At 39.0% G+C, this 20,118-nt stretch overlaps 2 protein-coding genes across 4 annotated transcripts in view; one reads left to right on the top strand and one right to left on the bottom strand.

Annotated features, from left to right (window-relative positions):
- The window catches only part of ctnna2 (catenin (cadherin-associated protein), alpha 2), a 304,920-nt gene that overhangs the window by 163,676 nt on the left and 121,126 nt on the right, over window positions 1-20,118 (top strand). The window lies entirely within an intron of this gene.
- On the bottom strand, window positions 15,634-20,099 carry lrrtm1 (leucine rich repeat transmembrane neuronal 1). The gene has a single exon (XM_005458735.4). The coding sequence runs from the start codon at window positions 18,833-18,835 to the stop codon at window positions 17,282-17,284; it is 1,554 nt and encodes a 517-aa protein (XP_005458792.1). The 5' UTR covers window positions 18,836-20,099; the 3' UTR covers window positions 15,634-17,281.

Genomic DNA, 20,118 nt, shown 5'->3' with positions numbered 1-20,118 from the left:
TGCTCTACATGAGTATAAAAGTGCCTTTAAGTTTAACTTAATCTTAGATGTTGTTGATGTCAATCATTTTTTAATTGTATTTTCTCACAACTTTATCCAGTGATGTGAAGAAACACACCACACCTCTTAATCTTTGAATTCATGTGTTTTCAGTCCCATTTCCACAGTATAAAATCAAACCATGCTTTACAATCACTTTTAAAGGAATGGCTCATTTGTAGAATGACACATTTTTCCAGTTGTTGTTTTTGCAAATCACATAAAAATGGAATAGAAATGTGTGGATTACTAAGCAATCTAATTCTAAATGTACTCAATGAACTCAGAGATGACTTTGAATCTCTAACCAAGAGCACTCCCACAAAACCAGTGGCAACATTACTTCTTCCATCTCTTCAGTTTCTAGTGCCAGGTTCTTTTTCAATATACTATGGCTTCTGTGGCAGGAATTTCACAGCCTGGGCAGGGGTTCAAAGTGAATGGCTTAAGAATGGAGCGATGGCATGCTGACTTTAGACCCTGTCATTGAAAATAATCAGGCCTCCGATGGACGTCAGGCACAGGAATTCTTATTTGTTTGATATTTTACATGATTTACATGATAAACTTTAAAAAGATATTTTTTCCCTTGATAAAATGTAATTACAGTTTTACTTTAAAAACATAATTTCAGGACCATGGACAGCGTGCACGGTTTTCGTGATGATCTCAAAAGCTGTGCTCAAATACATGAAAATAAGAGTGCTATAAAATGCACATGAAATCTGCTAAGCCTGTTTTTTTGTTGTTTTTTTTTTTCCTGGGGGGGTGGCTTGTTAAACAAATGCTCTGTGGAAAAACTACTGTTTATAGAAAAAAAAACCTTTCTGAGCAGGCATTTTATTACTTAAATAATTTTATCCCTAGAAAACTGCACAACTTTGTAAATCAACCACAAACCAACCACAACTATCATTGCTAGGCATTAACATCTGCATAAAAGCTGTTCACAAGGAGCTTCACGGCATGCATTTCCATTGTCGAGTAGATCCTCTACGTGTAGGTGGCACAGTGCTATTGTAAAGACTAGTGGCAAAAAAAGCATTTTTGGTATGCATATATATCTATTTAATCTACACATTAAACACTATTTTCAGTGAGCATTATCACTCCTATGCTCTGCCTGAAATGCTAAATTAGAGCAGTGTATTTTGCCACAGGCGTTCGTGTTATCAGCAACATCTCTGCTTGACATTAAATGGCAAATATGCGTTGGTACCAAACCAAGGCCATGCTCGTGTGCAGCCAGGATTTCTCATCCTTTCTCCCTGGCCTGTGTTTTTCATTACAGCAAAAAAGGACAGGATATTAGTCTCCCTCAAGGGCCAAGGAGTGACCTGTTAGTCACAGAGCACAGTACTGTTAGCTACGGGGCAATAATATGGAGAAAGAATGCCCTGTAGTTTAGGGTGGGGTTGGGGGATTGGGGTGAGCTATAGTCTGGTCTGAGCGTTACTTGGATACTGAATAGACAGTTTAATGATGTCATGTTGAATCAGCACTGTGCTGCAAAGTGATGCTAAAAAAATTTATAGCCCTTTCTTATTTCTTTTTCTTTCAGTCTAGTCATGGCTGAATAAGAAGTACAAACATATTGTTCAAAATACAGACTGTTGCATGGATAATATGAACATATGTTTGAACCAGTTCTGTAGATTTATCAGAATCTCTGGTTCATCAAAGAAAAACAATATAATAAAACAATAATTTCTTATTTACTGTGGTGCAAATCATTTTAGAGGCATCCATGCAAATATGCCATCAATATATAAAGTAACCTGATAGGAAATTGTAAGTCATTATGAGTCTTAGTGAGGGCTGCTACTTCATGAAAATGCAAATTTTGCACTACAAGTTAAACATGTAGTGACAAAAACAAAATACTTTTTACTGCTGCATGAGAGAATTTGTGTGTTTTTGTGTGAAACATTTCAGTTTCTGAGAAATTGCTGTTTAATGTATATGCTTATATGTTTTTCATGGCATCAGGCTGCCTGTTTATCTTCTTGTCTCATTGCATGTGGGATTTTGTGTGCATGTGCTCTGTGGGGGGATGGTGGACAACCTAAAAACCGAAAGCCGCCAGGGTGACCTAAATCAAGAGAGGTGATAACTCAGACGGATAGCTGGAGATTACCCAGGGATCAAGAGGCTCAGTGGCCTCTCAAACAACAAAGACTGGAGAGCATATCCCTTCTCACCGCCCCCTACAGAGATCCTTATGGCTGTTATGGACCAAAAACTTGCATGCCAGTATTTTCCATAAAGCTTATCTGTCACATGGCTCTCTAGTTGTTTCCTTGTTTAATGAACAAAGAAGCATCATGCTTTAAAAGGCTCCCAAAACCCCAAAAATACTTTAAGCTCATTTTGTGACTCTAAGATGATTTTGTTGTTTCGGTTTAATGTCCAGACATCGTACTTATCAGTCTTTTTATGCTACATAGTGTAGAATAATAGGATTTGTAGCTCGCCATATTAGTTTTTTCAACAACCATTTAGTAAACGATTATAGCTATTGAATTACAACTGGGTTTAATGAAATTGCTTTTGTGATTTGATTCTGTGTCATGTGTGTCTGTAAGCTAGGAGTCTGTATCTGCACGGGTGCGTGACCGCAGGAGTGCGCGGCCTAGCCATTAATTCATGATTGATTGATTGAGTCTCCTATACTGTGGCCAATAACAAGCCTATATTCTCTTCTCAGTATATCTGTGAGTGTGGGATGTGTTGGTGCGTGGGCTCGTGAAAGAGGGGCAAGAGAGGTTGCTCACTGATTACTTTGTGCTTTGCTTCGTCCAAGGAAATAAAAACCATTTGTTCAGGATAGTTAGATATGTCTTTTCCTTTCTCAGCATCCTCACCTTTCACTCTAAAAGGTGCTGCAAAGAGGCTTTTTCAGAGATGGAGACTGAGTGGATGCATAAATGTTCAAAAAAAATAGAGGAGAAAAAAACAATTAAAGCAACAAGATTTTATCTAAAAGAGCAGCTCAATGTGCATCCCTTTCATCTAAGAGAGAAATAATAGAAGAATGGCACGGTATCTGTTGCTCTGAAGTATATTCATTTTTTTTTTTTTTACCTTTTGCAACATATTGAGATAAATCAGCATAATCAGTTTTGCAAAACAGACTGTGGTATCTTACTGTCATTCTTAAAAAAATATTTAAAGCATGGAGTATGTGGATGTAGGCCCATGCTTCAATATACAGTAAATTGTGATGGGGGAGGTAGCTTGCTCTAGGCGATGCTTGTCCCAGGGACCATCTGGTTGCATTGGATTTTGGCATTGTTCACACTGTGTTCTCCAAACCTTTAACCCGCTTTCAGTCTCTGCTGTTCCTTTCATCAGATGTCAAGGTTACAATTAAACTATTTCACAATCTATTTGTTTTCATTGCCTTCTTGTTTACAAGAAAAAATGATTGAATGTTTGATTCAGTGATATGTTATTTAAAGAGTTATGTCTATTTTTATGTGCTTACAAATTGTAATGTGATAACAAATTACTTTACTTGCTAATCCATCTCTTTCCTCACACTGCCATATCTGCAGTTTTAATGAAGCAGCAACAGTAACAAGGTGAAATATACTATAAACATCTTACTGAATAACACGTCTGTTTTATAAGACATTTAAAAGTAAGGATCTGATTAAGTCGGTAGGATGAAAACATTTCATTAGCACTGACAAAAGGCATCAAATTAAGCGACATAAGTGAAAATGCATAAACAGACACACTTATAGGAGGACATGAGTAACACGGCAGAATATCTCCATTGGTTTCTTTGTGAGAAAGATATATTGAGGGGTTACAACAGATTCTGCAGTTTTATACCTGTACCCCAACGTGGGGAAAAAAAAATCTTAAATTTTGGTGCAGTGGGTGCACCCCCTTTCAGACATCAGCATGCAAGATGCACAGTATAGTGTGGAACATCCAGTCTCTTCCCTTTATAAATACCTAAGAGCTGCAAAAGTGTCCTTGTACCAGGAAAGCTGGGATTTAAGAAAATTGCTGCTTAAAAGGGGGTTATTTGGTGTTTCCAGGCTGTGTACTTTAACCTTTAGAGAGCTAAGCTTTAGCTGCTTGACATATACATTTAAGGAAATCAAATGATTTTGAGAGGCTAAAAATATCATGTAGAATAAGGTCACAAGATAATGAGTTATACAGTTGGGAATAATGCCAGTATTTGATACGGCTGTTTATGGTCGTACGGTTTTTGTTGCCACAGATGAATTTGAATATAAAACATGCATTTTTGTTGTTTGTTTTCTATGTGTGTGTGTGCTAAAATTATACTAAATAGCTGAAATACTTGCTTAAACAATTCCAAAGGAAATTTGTACATTAATTTCTGTTCTCTTTATTGCATCTGCATCAGCTGAAAATTCAGCCACAGCAATGTTTTCTTTTACCCGGTTATTTTCTGGTTGGGTTCAACTTTGCATATCGGTTTGCACATTTGGACTCAACATTAAAGCATAACTCATGACATTTTTAGCTCTAGTGGAATTTTATATTACCCATTTTAATGTTACGCAAGTGCCGTCCCTGAAAGGACTTTTCCATGGTTCATCTTTGAATAAATTGCTAACATTTCTGGAATTTCCCCTGAATATGCTGTGAATATACAGTATTTCTTTTTCAGAGTTTATGCATTAGGTTTGTTCTGCTTAGCTGTTGTTAGATGTCTGCTTGAAGGCTCTTTTTCAGTTTTAAAAAAAACAATTTCAATATATTCATTTTTATTTGCAGGCATGGGACCAAAAAAAAAAGAACGATAAGCCATATGGGTGGTTTAAACAGATTTTGCCACAAAACTCTATTTCATTGTTGTTGTTATTTATTTATTTTTATTTACTCGCGCTCGCTCCTTTGTGCACATATGGACGCGCAGGCAACACCACACACAGAGTACAGACCGGACCAAATACTTTCTCATCAAACATCCTCCCATTGTCATCTCAGGCCCATGGGTTTCATTAGTGCCAGCTTTAAAACAACAACTCTCATTCCCACTCCCACACACTAGTCCCAAATGTTTTCAGTGAAGAAGGATACAACACTCGCCTGAAGGGTAGGTGCATGTAAAATTTCACAAAATAGCGAGAAGTGGGAAATGCATTCTCTCCTCTCGTTTGACCGGCTGAGAAGAATAACATGCCATCCACCCTGACGCCGGTTTACCTTTTAAAATTTATGATCCCAACAAATGCGGTCGAGTAAATGTAGTTTGTGTTTACTGGAGAGATTCCAAATTTGAATAGCAACTAAAGTGAGGACCGAGCGTGTTTATTAGTATAAAGCTTTAATTAGAGGCTTTCTGCTCTCTGCTATGAGCAGAGCGGACGATCACACCGGACGTCTTTTTGGCAGCGATTCTTTCCTTTTGTATTTGTTTTCACTGGATCTGAAGGATTTAATATGCCTCTTATGCTCCTAGGGCATCTCACTTTTATCCCTCATCTCACTGACTGTTTTCTAGAAATGCCCTTGAGCACCCCAAGTTGACAAGTTTTCCAGGGTGTACTGAGATAATCTTCTGTGTCACCAAAGCGCGTTCTCTGCATCCTAAACAAATTAGTACAGAGGAGGGGTTTTTTTCTGTTTCCTTCTGCAGCGCTGCCAGTGGTTTAAATGGGAAGAGTATAATAGCGTCTGATTTGTAGCGTCGTGACTTCTTTCCCCCACTTCAGTTGCAACAACTTTAACTAAACGGCAAAGTAGTGGACAGCAGCTGACTTTGAGGTTGCCTAGCAACAAAGTCAAGACGCTTCAAGGGCCTTCATCTGCAGCTTTATAATAAAAGAAGATCAGAGCATCTAATGTTTCACTGTAAAGGATATTTAACTGTGTAGTATTTCTCATGACTATGCTTAATGTGGAACCACGTGAAACATCTGCCATCAGGTTTTTGATTATTGTGCAGGTGATTTTGTTTTTACCTGTAGCACACATACACCGTGTGTAACTTGTGCTTCACTCTTTTTGTTGCCTGTCTGAAGTTTTCAGAAGTGCCCGGGGGGACAGCGTATCTAGAGCGATCAGACATTTTACCATAGGGCAGGGGACGATGAGCCGGATTCAGGAATCCCAGCCCAGAAGGCTGCCTTATTCAGTATTCTGCCAATGTGTGATCCTGACCTTACTGTAGCATGTCCTTGGTGCATGCGGAGCGCAGCAAATGCCTTTTTGGGGGATTGCATGCTCCAGCCCATTTTAATGTGTCGTTTCATTCTCAGCACACCATCGCTAAGCCGTGCAGCGGGGACTCGGAGCAACCATTTTGATGATGAGTCTGATTGAATTAATACTGTTGAAGCTGACACTTAATGGTTTATGATTAGTTAGAATCATTAAAAGATGAGGCAGATCTGTGTAAAAGACGTCCCAAAGCCCCTGTGTTTGCCATACAACGAGGGAATAGGTTTTAAACTATGACCTTAAGCCAATCCATGAAGTCTCACCTACTGAAAATCACACATTTTGTACACAAACAACAACATTACAGGTGGCATGAGGTGCTGGACATAACACAACGAAAGCAAACTTCTCTGGGTAATTTAAAGTTGTTGTTGTAGAGTCGCTGGGGGAGGAATATTGATGCAAACAACATCTTACACTTCTACACGGGATCACCACAGCAGGTAGCTCCACATATTTGAGTTTGCCATTTTTAATTTTTTATGCCAGATGCCCTTCCTGATCCGGGCCCACAGGGATTTATCTTCTCCTGGGATTGAACTGGTGATCTTTTGCTTGTAAATTCATAAAACACACCACCGTGGAGCTAATTGACTTGGAGGGAATGTATTCAGATTCATTATAAATATTCAAACAGTATAAGAGCAGATATTGTTAAGCAACAACTTTTCTTATTGTATTTTAAAACACTTTATCCTCCACTGTTTTTTGTCTACAGGGGAACTATAATCATAGACCTAAATGTGCATCCTAACTGGTTCCTCATAATTATTGGCAAAACTGCAGTATGTTTTATTTGCCTTTCTTTTCAACACAGTTTCCTTTTACCTGTTGTCTTTGTTAATAGACTGTGTTTTTTTGTCTGTTTCTCTGTGTTTTCAGCACCTATTTCCTCTCTTTCTCCACACTCCCACAGTTCGTCTGGCCATCTGGGCTTTCTCATGTTAAAACAACAAAAAAAGCACTTTTCTGTTTGACTCATACCTACTTCCTGTTTAATGATGCAGTGTGAATTATTTTCAGTTTTCTTTAACATGCTTGCTGTCGAAACTAGAGTCAGATGGAATTTGGAATGCCGTAACGAAAACTAATAAATTTGTCACTAAACATTAGCTGCAGCGTTCTGATCGTAAACACAAGTTGTTCAAAAGTTGATTAAAGAGCTTTACAAAAGTTCTTTGATCCACTTTTCAAACAGATTGCTTTCCTCTAAAAAACAACTGAAGTGCCAGAGTAACAACTGCAATGCTTTCCAGCATAGGTAGACTGATAATCGCTGTATTTTTCACTTTATTCATTCTTAAAATGTCCTCTAAGTGACAAAATTATTAGATGTAAATTCATAAATGAAATTTCTTGGATTCCCTAAGAATTTTACCAACAAAGGCAAACAACCTGATAAATGCAGGCTTGTAGTCATTTTTAGCTCTTGAAAAAACATAACACCCAAATGTAAGTTTTAAACAAGAATCGAAAATCCTGGGTACAGTAAATGCAACACTTCTATCTTTTGTACAGTGTGTTTGAAATTAAATGATTGAGATGAGCATAGATCACAGAATTTATATATTTATACACTGTATGAAAAAACCCCACTTTAAATAAAAACATGGCCTGTCACACGTTTGTATTCTTAGAACTGTATTGCCTGTGTATTAAACTAGCGCGCTACATCACGGTGTAGTTTACACATTCAAAGATGATTGACACTGTGGGCAGACTCCAAGAATATCTCATGACTGGTAATTCAGAAACAGTTTTCAGTGTCACACTTTATTTAAAGATATACGTCGCATAGATATTCGTAAGCTCATTTCACTCCTAGCAGCCTCACGTTTGTTTGTTTGTTTGTTTTTCTTTTTACTGTGCAAAGTTGGAGCAGTGGTAGAGGTGTTCAGCTGCAATGCTTTTTTAAGTGACGGAGGGGGTTGATGTCACATTGCATCATCGTTTCTTGTAAAAGAGCAAATAATATTAATACTGTTTTTTTATTTGTATATATTTATCAACCATATCAACTATTACAGGTTCAGTCAGCCCCTCCCCAACCATAACTTTTCTGTAGTATTGTTGTGTTGTGACATTATCAAGTAAAGTGCCCTGATATGATTTTTGCTGTTATTTGACACTATATATATCAAATGTAATAATATAAAATAACTAGATTTAAACATTTAAAAATCTGTAGGATTAAAAAAATGAAATTAAAGAAGTTATATTCAAGTTTTTTAGGCAGGCATGCTTCCTTTCTGGCCATACAACAATATAAATATACCTCCTGGAAACACCTGAACACACTGAGGCACCTAAGAGAGGTTGTTTCTCAAGGATGTGCCATATGTGTCATGCTAATCATTAAAAAAAACCCTTCAAACATACTTCTAGTGGCAGGTAACAGTGCTAACAAGCGGCACTTTTGTGATCAAGCCCAGACATCGGTTTGTAAAGCAGTTAGGCTGCACAGAAACATGCACAGATTTGTAGTGGGGCGCTGCTTGGTTGGCAGAATGTGATCCCAGCGTCGCTGCTGGCCATCGTAGTCGATAGTCAGCAAAGTCCAATAAAAGCTCGTCTTTCTGTTCCTCCTTTTCTTGCTGTCAGGTACAATGGTTTTCACAAGTTAGACATTAAACGCACCATCAGTTTAACTGTGGTACTGCAGTAATGCAAACATGCTGTTTCACTCTGCCATAGGCTGTCTGATCCCACTACCGAGTGTTGCACTCTTATGGTGACTGTCTCGAAAGAAGCTTCAGTGTGCTGAATGCATTTTTACCTTTGACTGTGTAAGGATGTTGCATCTGACCCTTTCAGAGTTTGCAATGCAGACGTAAATATTTTAACGTTGTTCTCTCTGTCTCTTTCTCTCTCTTTCATGGCTTCCTTTTTGGATCCACTTGTCTTCTGCCCTGCATTTAATATGACAGGTAAGTCCATCTCTTGTATTTCTGCCGACGCCTCTGGGCTGGGTCTCGCTTGTATGCATCGAGTGTCACACTGAGAATGTTTACCAAAATTGCATCTTAAGTACTGGGGATGCATTTTTAGTACAATGGTTTTGTAAACAGTGAGCACATTCCCTTTTTCTCAGCTGACACTTGGAGAATGGGGCAATTCCATTTATGCAGCCAATCTCATTGGCTACTGGAGAGATGCCAATCTGCCCTCAAAGATAGGGAAAAGAGAGGGAGCAAAGGGAGTGGGAGAAAAGCATTTATTCATCCTGACACAGATCAGATAAATGGGAAATGATAAATGCTGTCTATTTTTACTTCCCCTAACCCGTGTTAACTTTATATTCAAAAGGAAGCTCTTATGGGCTTACCATGCCTCTGAAAAACCTGATCAAAGTTTTGTTAGGGATTTACTTTTATTTTTCGTGATGTGCCTATAAATTATGAAAGACGTAATTATTGTGATTATTCATTTAGCGTAAAGAGTGAATATGCTGAGCTAATGATATACTGCTTGGAGAGGGGAGAACAAAAAGTATGTGGTTATAAATTAAGAAAACAAAAAAGGGCCTTGCTTTAAAGTCAGTTCCCATTATGAATTTAACTAATGCTAATGTTTTCTCGTTTGAATTCTTTCGATATCTGATTCCGCCCACATCTAACATGATGAATTTAAACATTTACCCAGGCAGCTTCATTTGTAGCTGTTGAAAAGGCCAGGAACCTTTTTAAATGACAGCCAGGGTGACATTTACATTTAAGACAATCTGCACATTTTGAGACTTTAAATTTAAGTTCAGATAAACAGAATACCGTTCTGTATTCGAGGAGCGTAACAGACGCTGTGGCTTGAATCTAATTCAGACCTGTGCCTTTTTTAATATTCAAATTTTTTCTCTAGCTATTTAAATTTAAAGGTTACAACTCCAATTTAGCAGTCATTAAAAAAGAGCAATTTATTGTTTTTGTTTGTTTCACTTGTTTAGACACATACATTCTTGATCCCCTTGGCAAAATTACTAAATGATGACGTTTGTATAATCTTAAAAACAAAAAGAAAACATCAAATTGACATTTTGTAGTTATAAGTAACAACAAGTGAAGATTGAAGCAGTTTTCATTCCTTTAGATACATAAAGTTTGAATCTGGGGCTCCAGATTAGGAGCCACTAATAGGAGACACCTCAAGGCATGAAAGTTTGTTTTATTCCAGGGTTTGGTGTTCCCCTTTGTTTTTGAAATGTGTACTGTCCTCTTGCCGAGATCACGAAAGCTCTCAAAGGCCTTCAGGAAATAAAGACCAAATAGCAAAGAAAAATGACATTTTGAATCAATAGAAGGCTTCAAGAATAACCTTGTCTCCTAATAATTACACACAGTTTCAACTAAGCTACAAGTTTCGAGTTAGCACAAGTGTGGCTTTCTATGGTAGTTATGTGTGATACAGTATAAAGACAGGCTTTGTTCCTTATTGACATTGTCCCTTCATTTTATTTCTAATTTAGACTTTCCAGTTTTTTTTGCTGTTAGCTTTAACAAAGCTGAAATACACTGGCCTTAAAAGCTTCACCACAATTTCCTGGATTCAGGCTGCTGAAAGTGAAGGAATAAGTGGCAAAAAATATTGAAGGTGTGCTAGTAGACGGTGTTTTAAACATTTAAGTAAAACTACAGGTCTCCTTTAATAATATATCCCCAAAGCAGCACTTTCGGAATACCACATACTGGTGGAAGAAGTGTTTGCTTTGTGCTGTCTTGTCTGTGCACAATATTGGTACACTACTGTACACTAAACATTACATACATATCCTTTGTAAAGGCGATACATATTCAAACACAAACATTTTCTGTTAGTTGTTGAATTTATAATCAGTCTCTCCAAAGATGTTTCAGATCCTCCTCAGTCAGGAAAAAAGCTTAAAAAAAACCAAAACTTCCCATCTGTTTGCTTTTTTATTTTTGTTTTTATAACTTTCAGCTTTGGAATTGTGAAATTTTGACAAGTATATAACAAATTCATGACTAGTGCGTTACAGAAAAACTAGCTCGCTGCACTATTTAGACACTCTGTGTTTCCGTCTCATACTTCCATTGTTACTGATTTCACGGTCGCACTGGCAAGTGATGCAACAAATATGTCCTCTATGGCAACTATTTGTAATAGAAGGTATTTGTTGCTATAACCTTCAAATGTATCCCTTAAGTATGATTTCATCTGCAGATTTTCTTTTTTTTTTCTTTTTACACTGAATCAGACTATGCTTTGTTATTAATTTCTGCTTCTTTAGATGCTTTAGATAAGTGTTAGATATATCTCCAAACATCTAATTTAATAGGACAATGCCCATATCCACTAACATCAGAGGAAAATCATTTTGTTTAAAATTGCGTACCAGACAATGCATGATAGACAACGTGAGGTGTGAGCATTATATCCTATATTGGATTTGTTTAATATCTCATCAGCTGCACTATCTCTCTGTAAAGGTATAAATAACTATGATAAAAGAACAGGAAATCCTGCTTTCAGTCCTGGATAAAGCTTTGTCGTTCAGCCACCGTAATACTCTGAATATTAGGCACTGACCCACATCTGCCATCATGCAGGTTACATAGAGCCCCAGATGCAGGCCCAGCTGTTGCCATGTATTATCACACTGACTGACCCTGATGTTTTAAGTTAAATGCAAGACAAAACATTAGCATAGGCTAATCCAGCCATACCATGGCATGTAAGGTAACTTCAAAACAATGCACTAATAATAATATTAATAATAATAATAATGATAATGATAATAATACTAAGCCTCTCCCACACTCCGAGTCAGATTAATGAATATTCACCTGTCAACCTTGCCCCCATTCTCTAACTAGTTTTACCTTCAGAGCACCACAGCTCTTCCATACGTAGGTAAGAATAATGACTCCTCAGTCATTATTATTAATTCAGTGTTGCTACAGTGTGGTGCATGTAAATGAAGCAGTGGGCAGAGAGAGCTATAGGCTGCCTGGAGAGTTAGCCTGAGTAATGAATGTAATTATTGTGCCCTATTGGACCCGTGTCTGTTTTAGCAAAGTTATTATTTTGACAGTTTGCGCCACATTCATAAGAAAAGGTCTGGAATTAAATTATAAGCTTCCTTTACTTTTGCATCTAAATGTATTATTTGTCAGAGAAATCTCTCTGTATAATTTGTGTGTATGTCTGTGTGTGTGTTAAATTCCCCTTTTACTGTCCTCTTTCAATTAATCCCCAGCTTGTACACGCAGGTTATATAAACACTGGGGTTTTGATAGCGGCTATCAGTGAATTTAGTGCTGTAGAATCGCACTTACACCAGTCACAGGCGGCATTGGGATTAAAAAGGAGGGAGAGAAGGGGATGTACAATGAGAGAGAAAATGGCGTGTCAGAGGATTTGGATTCTAAGATAATGTTGATGATTATTAGAATATTGATCCTGATAACCCACCTGTTATAAAAGAATCAGTGCAAAGCCACCCACACATTGTCATTAGTCATCAGCAGCTCCTTACAGCCCACTGCAGTACATGCTGCCACCCATGATTTAGCTCTGCATCCAGTTATGAGGGGGTGTTTAGCATTTATTATGCAGCACAGTCCCAGTCCCAGTGAGATGGCAGAATGCTGCCCGATCAATACCCCTCACAGGAACCTAGGTTAATTTATTCATTTATTTATTTTAGAATGTACTCGTGTCTCTATGGCCCTCTGTGGTCTTCCTAACATGGTAGGAGTGTTTAGTTACTGACACTCACACCATTGCACAGGCCCTATGTGCTGAAACTCTGACATCATTATGCAAACGCCATATTGGTATGTGTTATTAAGCTGTCGGTTTTTGTGATACCAATGCGGTTTTCTTAATCGGGCTGCCCTTTTAATAATCCTGAAGCATGTTTCTGAGTGCTCGCTGTATAGTCTGGCTAGAATGTGTACAATTTGAGTCCACCGTGTCTCTGTATTGTTAGTATTTGACCTTTAGTTCTTACCCTGGCCTTATGCACCTAGTGTCCCACTTTTTGCAAACCATGTCAGAATTTCCTTTTTCATTGTTTTGACCTTTGCTCTTCATTCCTTTGTGGCTTTCCGTCCAAGCACTAGTCGTGTTGTTGGTCTACAACATATCCCTAGACACCCAAATGGTTTCCAAGTCTGTTATGCAGGCAGCATATGCTTGAATTTGCACACACGAGCTACAAGACAATAGCTTCAGACCTATTAGCTTGTGATCTGGACAGGCAGCTGACATATATCCTCTAGCTGCCAAACAGCAGCAGCAGCAGCTCTGCAATCTTATGCTCTCCTCCCCGGCTGCTCTTAAGCAAAAGAACAATCTCACACTTTTCCTCTGACTGAACAGTGATCTGATTATGGATTATTGCAGTTAGGGATTTCCATGTAAATAAAACATATCATCTCTAACCATCAGTTTACGCCTCAAAATGTGAGGACGAGATGAATACATTTGTTATCACTGTGATCATTTTGGTTACCACTCATCTGTATTGATTCTTACCGAGCATCATCAATCAAGGCACTCATAATGGATGCTGTCTGAGAGCACATATCTCCCTTCAGAGAATTATCACCTCAGGCTTGGGTCAAGCAGAGATTTGATCTCTTGTCAGTTAGATGAATTGATGTCTTACAGACACAACAGAGAGAGGTAGGGAGAGGATTAAGGTAAAGGTGAGTAGGAATAAAAATGAAGTCTAAAGTCGTTAAACTTCAGTCCTGAGGACTCAAAGGTTTAGAAATAATCATATCCATTCTCCATCACCATTTGCCCCGGTTGCTTGTTTAAAAAAAGTAGTTAAATGAAATCAATAGTGGTGCTAGTACTGGTCTCTATGCCAGGCATCATCCAATATTTATATAAATGAAGCTTCACAACCTCAATTTACCCTGCAGTTGCCTTTTTAAGGGGCTGTGAAGTACCTGAAGGTAAGGGAAATTCTGGACAGGGTATGAAGATGAAGAGGATAAAATAAATTTCTGTCCCTATCAAGATGTCCTTACATAGTCATTTGCATTCATGTCATTTGACAGGTCATGATTTCCAGCTGTAGCGAGTTTTGAATCTGGGTGCGCTTGCTACAATAAAAAAGAACCAGATCGTAAATTTCACATGGCAACTTTAAGCCATTATCAGTCCCTAAAACACGTTTTCAGACTGAACTGCAAGATTACTAAGTTGTTCCCAAGGCTTGAACTTCAAGCGTCTTGGCTACACTTTTGTTTTTTCTTTTACTGGATCAACTACATAAAAGTGAAATAAATCCAGTGCTCTGCTGAAATTCCATGCCAGGCTATCAATAGTCAAAAATAAAAACATAATTTGTATTTATATCATTGTATTCATCTCTCAGAATACTCACATAAAAACTTTAATTGTAGCCTGAGGCCTCTGGTAACAAGTACAGGTATTTGTTTTCCTTTCACTGACAGCTGGAGAGACCCTCTGGGGTTTAAGTTGAACACTGAAGTACGCTGTGGCCGTTGCATTTCATTATGACCACACCATTTCACTGTTGCCAAGTGCTCAGACTACATTATTATTTTTCACCCACTGCGAGACATTTCCTCAGACGCTGGTTTGATGTTAATGATTCAAACAGTGTTTATTGAGATAATTTTTAGATTTAAACTACTAATTTTGGGACTGATATATCTGAAAAGAACAAAAAGGGTCTAATTTGAAAACTGATTAATGACCAAGTTATACAAGTTTATGTTTATGTATGTTTACTGCTGCTTGCATTATGTATAGAATGGGACATTTCATTCATTTTAGAAAAAAAATCACTGAATTCCCACCTTGTCCTTCATAATAATTAGAATGATTTCTATGTGATGGGATTTCTTTGGGCCTGGGAGAAATCCTATGAGCTGTGGGAGGAAACGAAGGAGCTTCGGTATTACATATTCTGTGGCTCACTGTCAGTCTGGCTAGCATTTTGGGAATCTCGAGATTGTAAGAATTAACACAATTAAATAGATCGAGGAAATGTTTCAATATAACAATATAGTTTCAAATTTTCTTTTTTTAGCCACTCAAAATTTCCCTTCAAAATATTTCATTTAGACCCAGTAAATAGTGGCACACTTCAATTAAATTTAATCCTTACTCTCTGCAAAAATCCCCTCCCCCCTCCCCTTTTTTTCCAGACACTTTATTGCTTAAGGGACCTTAAATCCTCTATACTTCTTCTTAGGCTGGGTTTACTCCCAGGCCTTTATCAACCTCAACAAGTTGTAACAATTTAAAATACACCAAAGCATCTCATTTTGTACCACTTATTGCAAATGATTAAAAACAAAGAACAGCCAAACACCATCTCACAATGTTACCGAATTAAAGATTTAAAAAATGTAAACTTATTGTGTAATGATTGTCAGTGAGTTCTTAAAACATTTTTATTCCTGATGACTTACAAGTTGTAAACATTATCTTATTTATCGCAAAATAACACAAAAAATAATGCAAATTGATCTTTTCGTCTTCTTCTTCTTTTTTTTTTTCTCAGAAAAAGCTGCTGTAAAATCAGTATATTGATGTTGCCCCCGTTGTGAAATTTTTCAGAACATGGTGCACAATTGGTATAATGCTGCCACGGTATGAGAATATGCACACTAGAGAGCAGTCTGTTCCCTCTTTCTGCAGTCGTTGTGATCCTCCATCTCTCTCTCACATAACATACTGTTCATGTCAAAGGACCCAGGAAACACAACATCTGTCAGTGCGCTAATTTACACAATAAACACCAAAGGGAGAAGGATATATACACGCACCTGGAAATGGCCTTGTATTCAACACACATTTTACATCACATGAAAAAAACAAAAAAAACAAAACAAAGTGACCAATATGTGCAAATCTTCTTGAAGCTGGTGAATAATTCCTTCGGTGGTTTGGATATTATTTGAACAGTATTTTTGATTTTACTATGGATGGTCTGAATGATTGTTGGCTTTGGTGTGCTTGATTCAGTAAGAGGAGGCAGCGCTCCTCTGCGACAGCCAAAAGGTGAGAAGCAACGAGAGGCATAGCTTTAGCTCTTTTATACTCTGCTTTCTTCACTTGGATGGAGCACAAATATTGTGATATTACTAAATGAAAATATGATTACTGATAAAGGATGAAATAGATTGTTTTTAATCTATTCACAGACAGGCAGTGGGAAAGAAACTACACTGATAGAAAGTCAACACAATGAATGCAAAATAAAATGTGATTCAATCCGAGAAGAGGTCTAAAACTCAGATGGTGGGTTTTACACTGGAGATGAGATGCAGATATCCCTCTTCCCCTTTTCTTTTTTTTGTTTTTCATCTTATTTTTTTAGGGGGGGGGGGCTGTTTGATGCACTGCAGAGTCATGGCTCTACAGTCCACGAGCGCAAAGACTGCGTCTGTCGTCATTCATCCTCTCTGACAGGCTTCTCATATACAAATGAGTTTCTGTGAATAGCAATTCATTTATTTAAACACTTTTTTGTAGTTTACAAAAGAAATAGATTATCTTTTTTTTTGTCCACACTTGCACGTCTTCTTCTTTAACATATTTTACAGTTTTATTTTTACATTTTTAATTAAACTTAAACGTGTTTTTAATATTTTAAATGCTCAAATATTGTGTGTACCATAATACAAATGGTTTCTTTTTTTCCTCTCCTGTGTCCCCAGTTTATTTTTAAACAATAATTAAATGTCCTGAAATAGAAAGACACATTAAAGCTCAAATATCCATCCTCGAGAGAAAAGCCTCAGTGCTGTATTCCTCTCTCTTTTTCGATAGAACACCAACAGGTCCAAGAGTCCCATGACCATTATGTGACTTCAGATCAGCAGCAGATAGCAGTAGCAGTAAATCCACCACAAAATAGTCAGCCACATGAAGCACACTTCTTCCACATCACAGTGAAATGCTTTGTAAAAAAAAGCGTCCAGAAGATTGAATAATTCCTTCTGTCCCCCTCCCCGGTGTATCCAAAAAGGAATTTACTGTATATCCAGATAATCACAGGTAAAGACTTACTCAAAAAGCAGGGTCACACTTCACATTCCCGAGAAGCTTGTTGTTGGCAAGTGCAAGAGCCATATTCATTGATGATTACCAAAGCTCCCTCAATATGGTTAGGTTTATAGTCAACATAGTACTCTGGTGTAGAAATTGCAGCCATCTGCTGCATGCTTTGCTTTTGCTTCTGCTTACGGCGCTGACTGCTGAAGCACTGCCTCAGTTGCCTTATTCCAGCTGGAAAGCACTTCCATGCCACGTATAGCATGAGCACTATGATGAGAAAGGAGAAGATGAGTGCCATGGTGCCTGTTACCACCTTGTGGATCTGCATGGTGCTCTCTAGGTCATCATGGCCCACTGTGACAGTGAAAGAATTTGTGACCACTTCACTACCCTCGCCCTCATAGGGGTTGGGAGTAATGGGGCCCAGATCCCTCGTGGAGGCGTACAGGCCTGCTGTGGTCACCTCTACTGGGGGATCCTCACATAGCTGAAAAGCATAGACGGCATCCAACACATCCTCACCCTGTGCTGTGTCAGGGCTTGAACACAGCAGGGAATTGTCATGCTGGCCTCGGAAGGCACTCAGCCAAGAGGCCAAGGCACACACATTGCGGCTGCACTCCCAGTCATTCCCTGCCAGGGTAATGCTGTCCAGAGATGACCACGAATCCAGAATGCGCTGGTCCACAGAGGTCAAGCGATTAGAGTCTAGCATCAGTACCTTGAGGTTTGGTGTACTCTCAAAAACATGTGGCTCGATGTACTCAATTTCGTTTGCTGACAGGTCAATCTTCTCTAAAAAGTGCCATGTCCAGTCTAGTGTGTTTACAACAATAGTGGCACGATTGTTGTGCATGTACAGAGTGCGTAAAGAGATGAGGCGTGGGAAGTGGGCTAGGTTGACTTTAACTAGCTCATTGTGCTCAAGATGCAACTCAGTCAACTTAAAGAGGCCAGCGAAGGAGTTTCGTGCCAGGCTCTGCAGTTGGTTGTATCCCAAGTCCAGAAACTGCATGCTCCTGCAGTCCTGAAAAATCCGCACTGGCACAAATTTGAGAGCATTGTAGCGCAAATGCAAATTGGTGAGCTTTCTAAGGCCGTGGAACAGGTCAGGCTCTAGTGCCTGCAGCCTGTTGTATGAGAGGTCCAAGATACGGAGGTTTGGGAGGGGCCTAAAGGTGCCATTTGGCAGACTCTCAATCCGGTTGTTGCTCAGGTCTAACTCCTTGACTCGTCTCAGCTTGTCAAATGCACCTTCCTCTACAATGTCAATGCTGTTGTGATCTAAATAGAGCCAGGTGAGCTGTGACAGACCAGCCAGTTGGCCTTCACGCAGCTCCGTTAAGTTGTTCTCTCTCATGGACAGGCCCATGGCACTGCTCAGATTGCGGGGAATGTCTGTGAGGTTGAGCCCCTCGCAGTACAGCAGCTTGCTGTCGCAGCGGCACAACCTTGGACAAACCCCCTCTACCAAGGGAACTGTTCTTAGAAAAATGCCCAATGAACACAGTATCAACCCAGGGGGCTTCTTCAGTGGCCACTTTAAGTACAGTCCAATTAGAAGGAAATCCATTAGCATAAATATCCAGGGATGTCAGGGAGAAAATGTCCATTGAACCACTCTGGATATCGGTTTTGCCCGTATCAGATCATATTTATCACATCATATCTATCTCGTTCAATAAGCTGTCTCATTCTATGTATGTCAGCTGAAGACAGTGATAGTATTTTTGTTATCAAGTCCCAAAAAATGCCAAAAAAAATAAAGTCTCTTTCCTTACGTTATATATCAAGCAGTGGGTGGAGAGTAGAGGGGATGGAAAATCAAACTGTCCTCACTGATCAATCTTATTCGAAAAAATTCCTACTCACCCCTATTCAAAAGCTGACAATCTCCATTCAGCATCTCGCTTTGTGCCCCAACACTAATTATGTGCGAATCTAAAAAAGACCCCACTGTGGTACAAATTCTCCCCCCCTCCCTTCTCTCTTTTCAGTGGACACCAGATCCTTGGCAGGCTTACAATGTCTTAGTTCTCTTCAAGTGAAAGAGCCAGAAAGAGAAGGAATCCAAGTAGCTTTCAGCGAGATGGTAGGAAGTGCAAGTACCCCTGTCTGCATGCATGAGCTCTGTCTCTCCTGCTCCTCCGCAGTCCTCTGCTGCAACGATCAGAGGGAAGAAGAGACAACCAGAGAAAGACAAAAAATAAGCAAGAATCTTTCTTTTTCTTTTTAAATAATCTGTCTTGCTCTTTCCTCCTTTCCCTCACGCTTAAGTTTCAAAAGATCTGTCAAAATGTGTTATCGTCCATCGCTTGAAGAAATCACTGACTTGTAAGGTTTAAATCCATTCAAGCACTTAATCATGATTTCAGTGACGGACGCAAGAGAAAAAAAAACAAAACAGGATCTAAAGAGATGAACCCTGTTCACTGTTTTCTTGTGTAACAGTATTCCTCGTCATCTGAGTGGCTCATATTGGTTCGGTAGCCGCTCGCATCCCCCGTGGCTCGCAGGTTTCGTTTACTCCCTTGCTCTCTGGGTGTCTTCTCAGCCAGCTGGAAGATGCTGCTGAAGGCTGGTGCTGGTAGGCAGGCAGGGGCGGTAAATGTGGGAAGCAAAGGAGCGCGCAATCCCTTGCAGCAGACCAGTACACTGACAGCGCATGCAGAAGCACCTTCTGTTCACTGAGTGTCGTAAGCCACTCACAATTCAGAGTGCTCGCTCCCTTTCCCTCACTCTCTTGCTCTCTTTCCCTTGATCGCTCACTCACTTGTTCATGCTGCTCCCCTCCTCCTCTTCACTCTCACATCTTCCCTCACTGCTTTTTTCTTGCTGTGTTTTTCTCTGTGCCTCAGACAT

Source organism: Oreochromis niloticus, linkage group LG6 (assembly GCF_001858045.2).
Source record: "Oreochromis niloticus isolate F11D_XX linkage group LG6, O_niloticus_UMD_NMBU, whole genome shotgun sequence".
Classification (NCBI taxonomy): Eukaryota; Metazoa; Chordata; class Actinopteri; order Cichliformes; family Cichlidae; genus Oreochromis; species Oreochromis niloticus.
The sequence above is the reverse complement of the archived record's forward strand: the minus strand, read 5'-3'. Positions and strand labels throughout refer to the sequence as shown.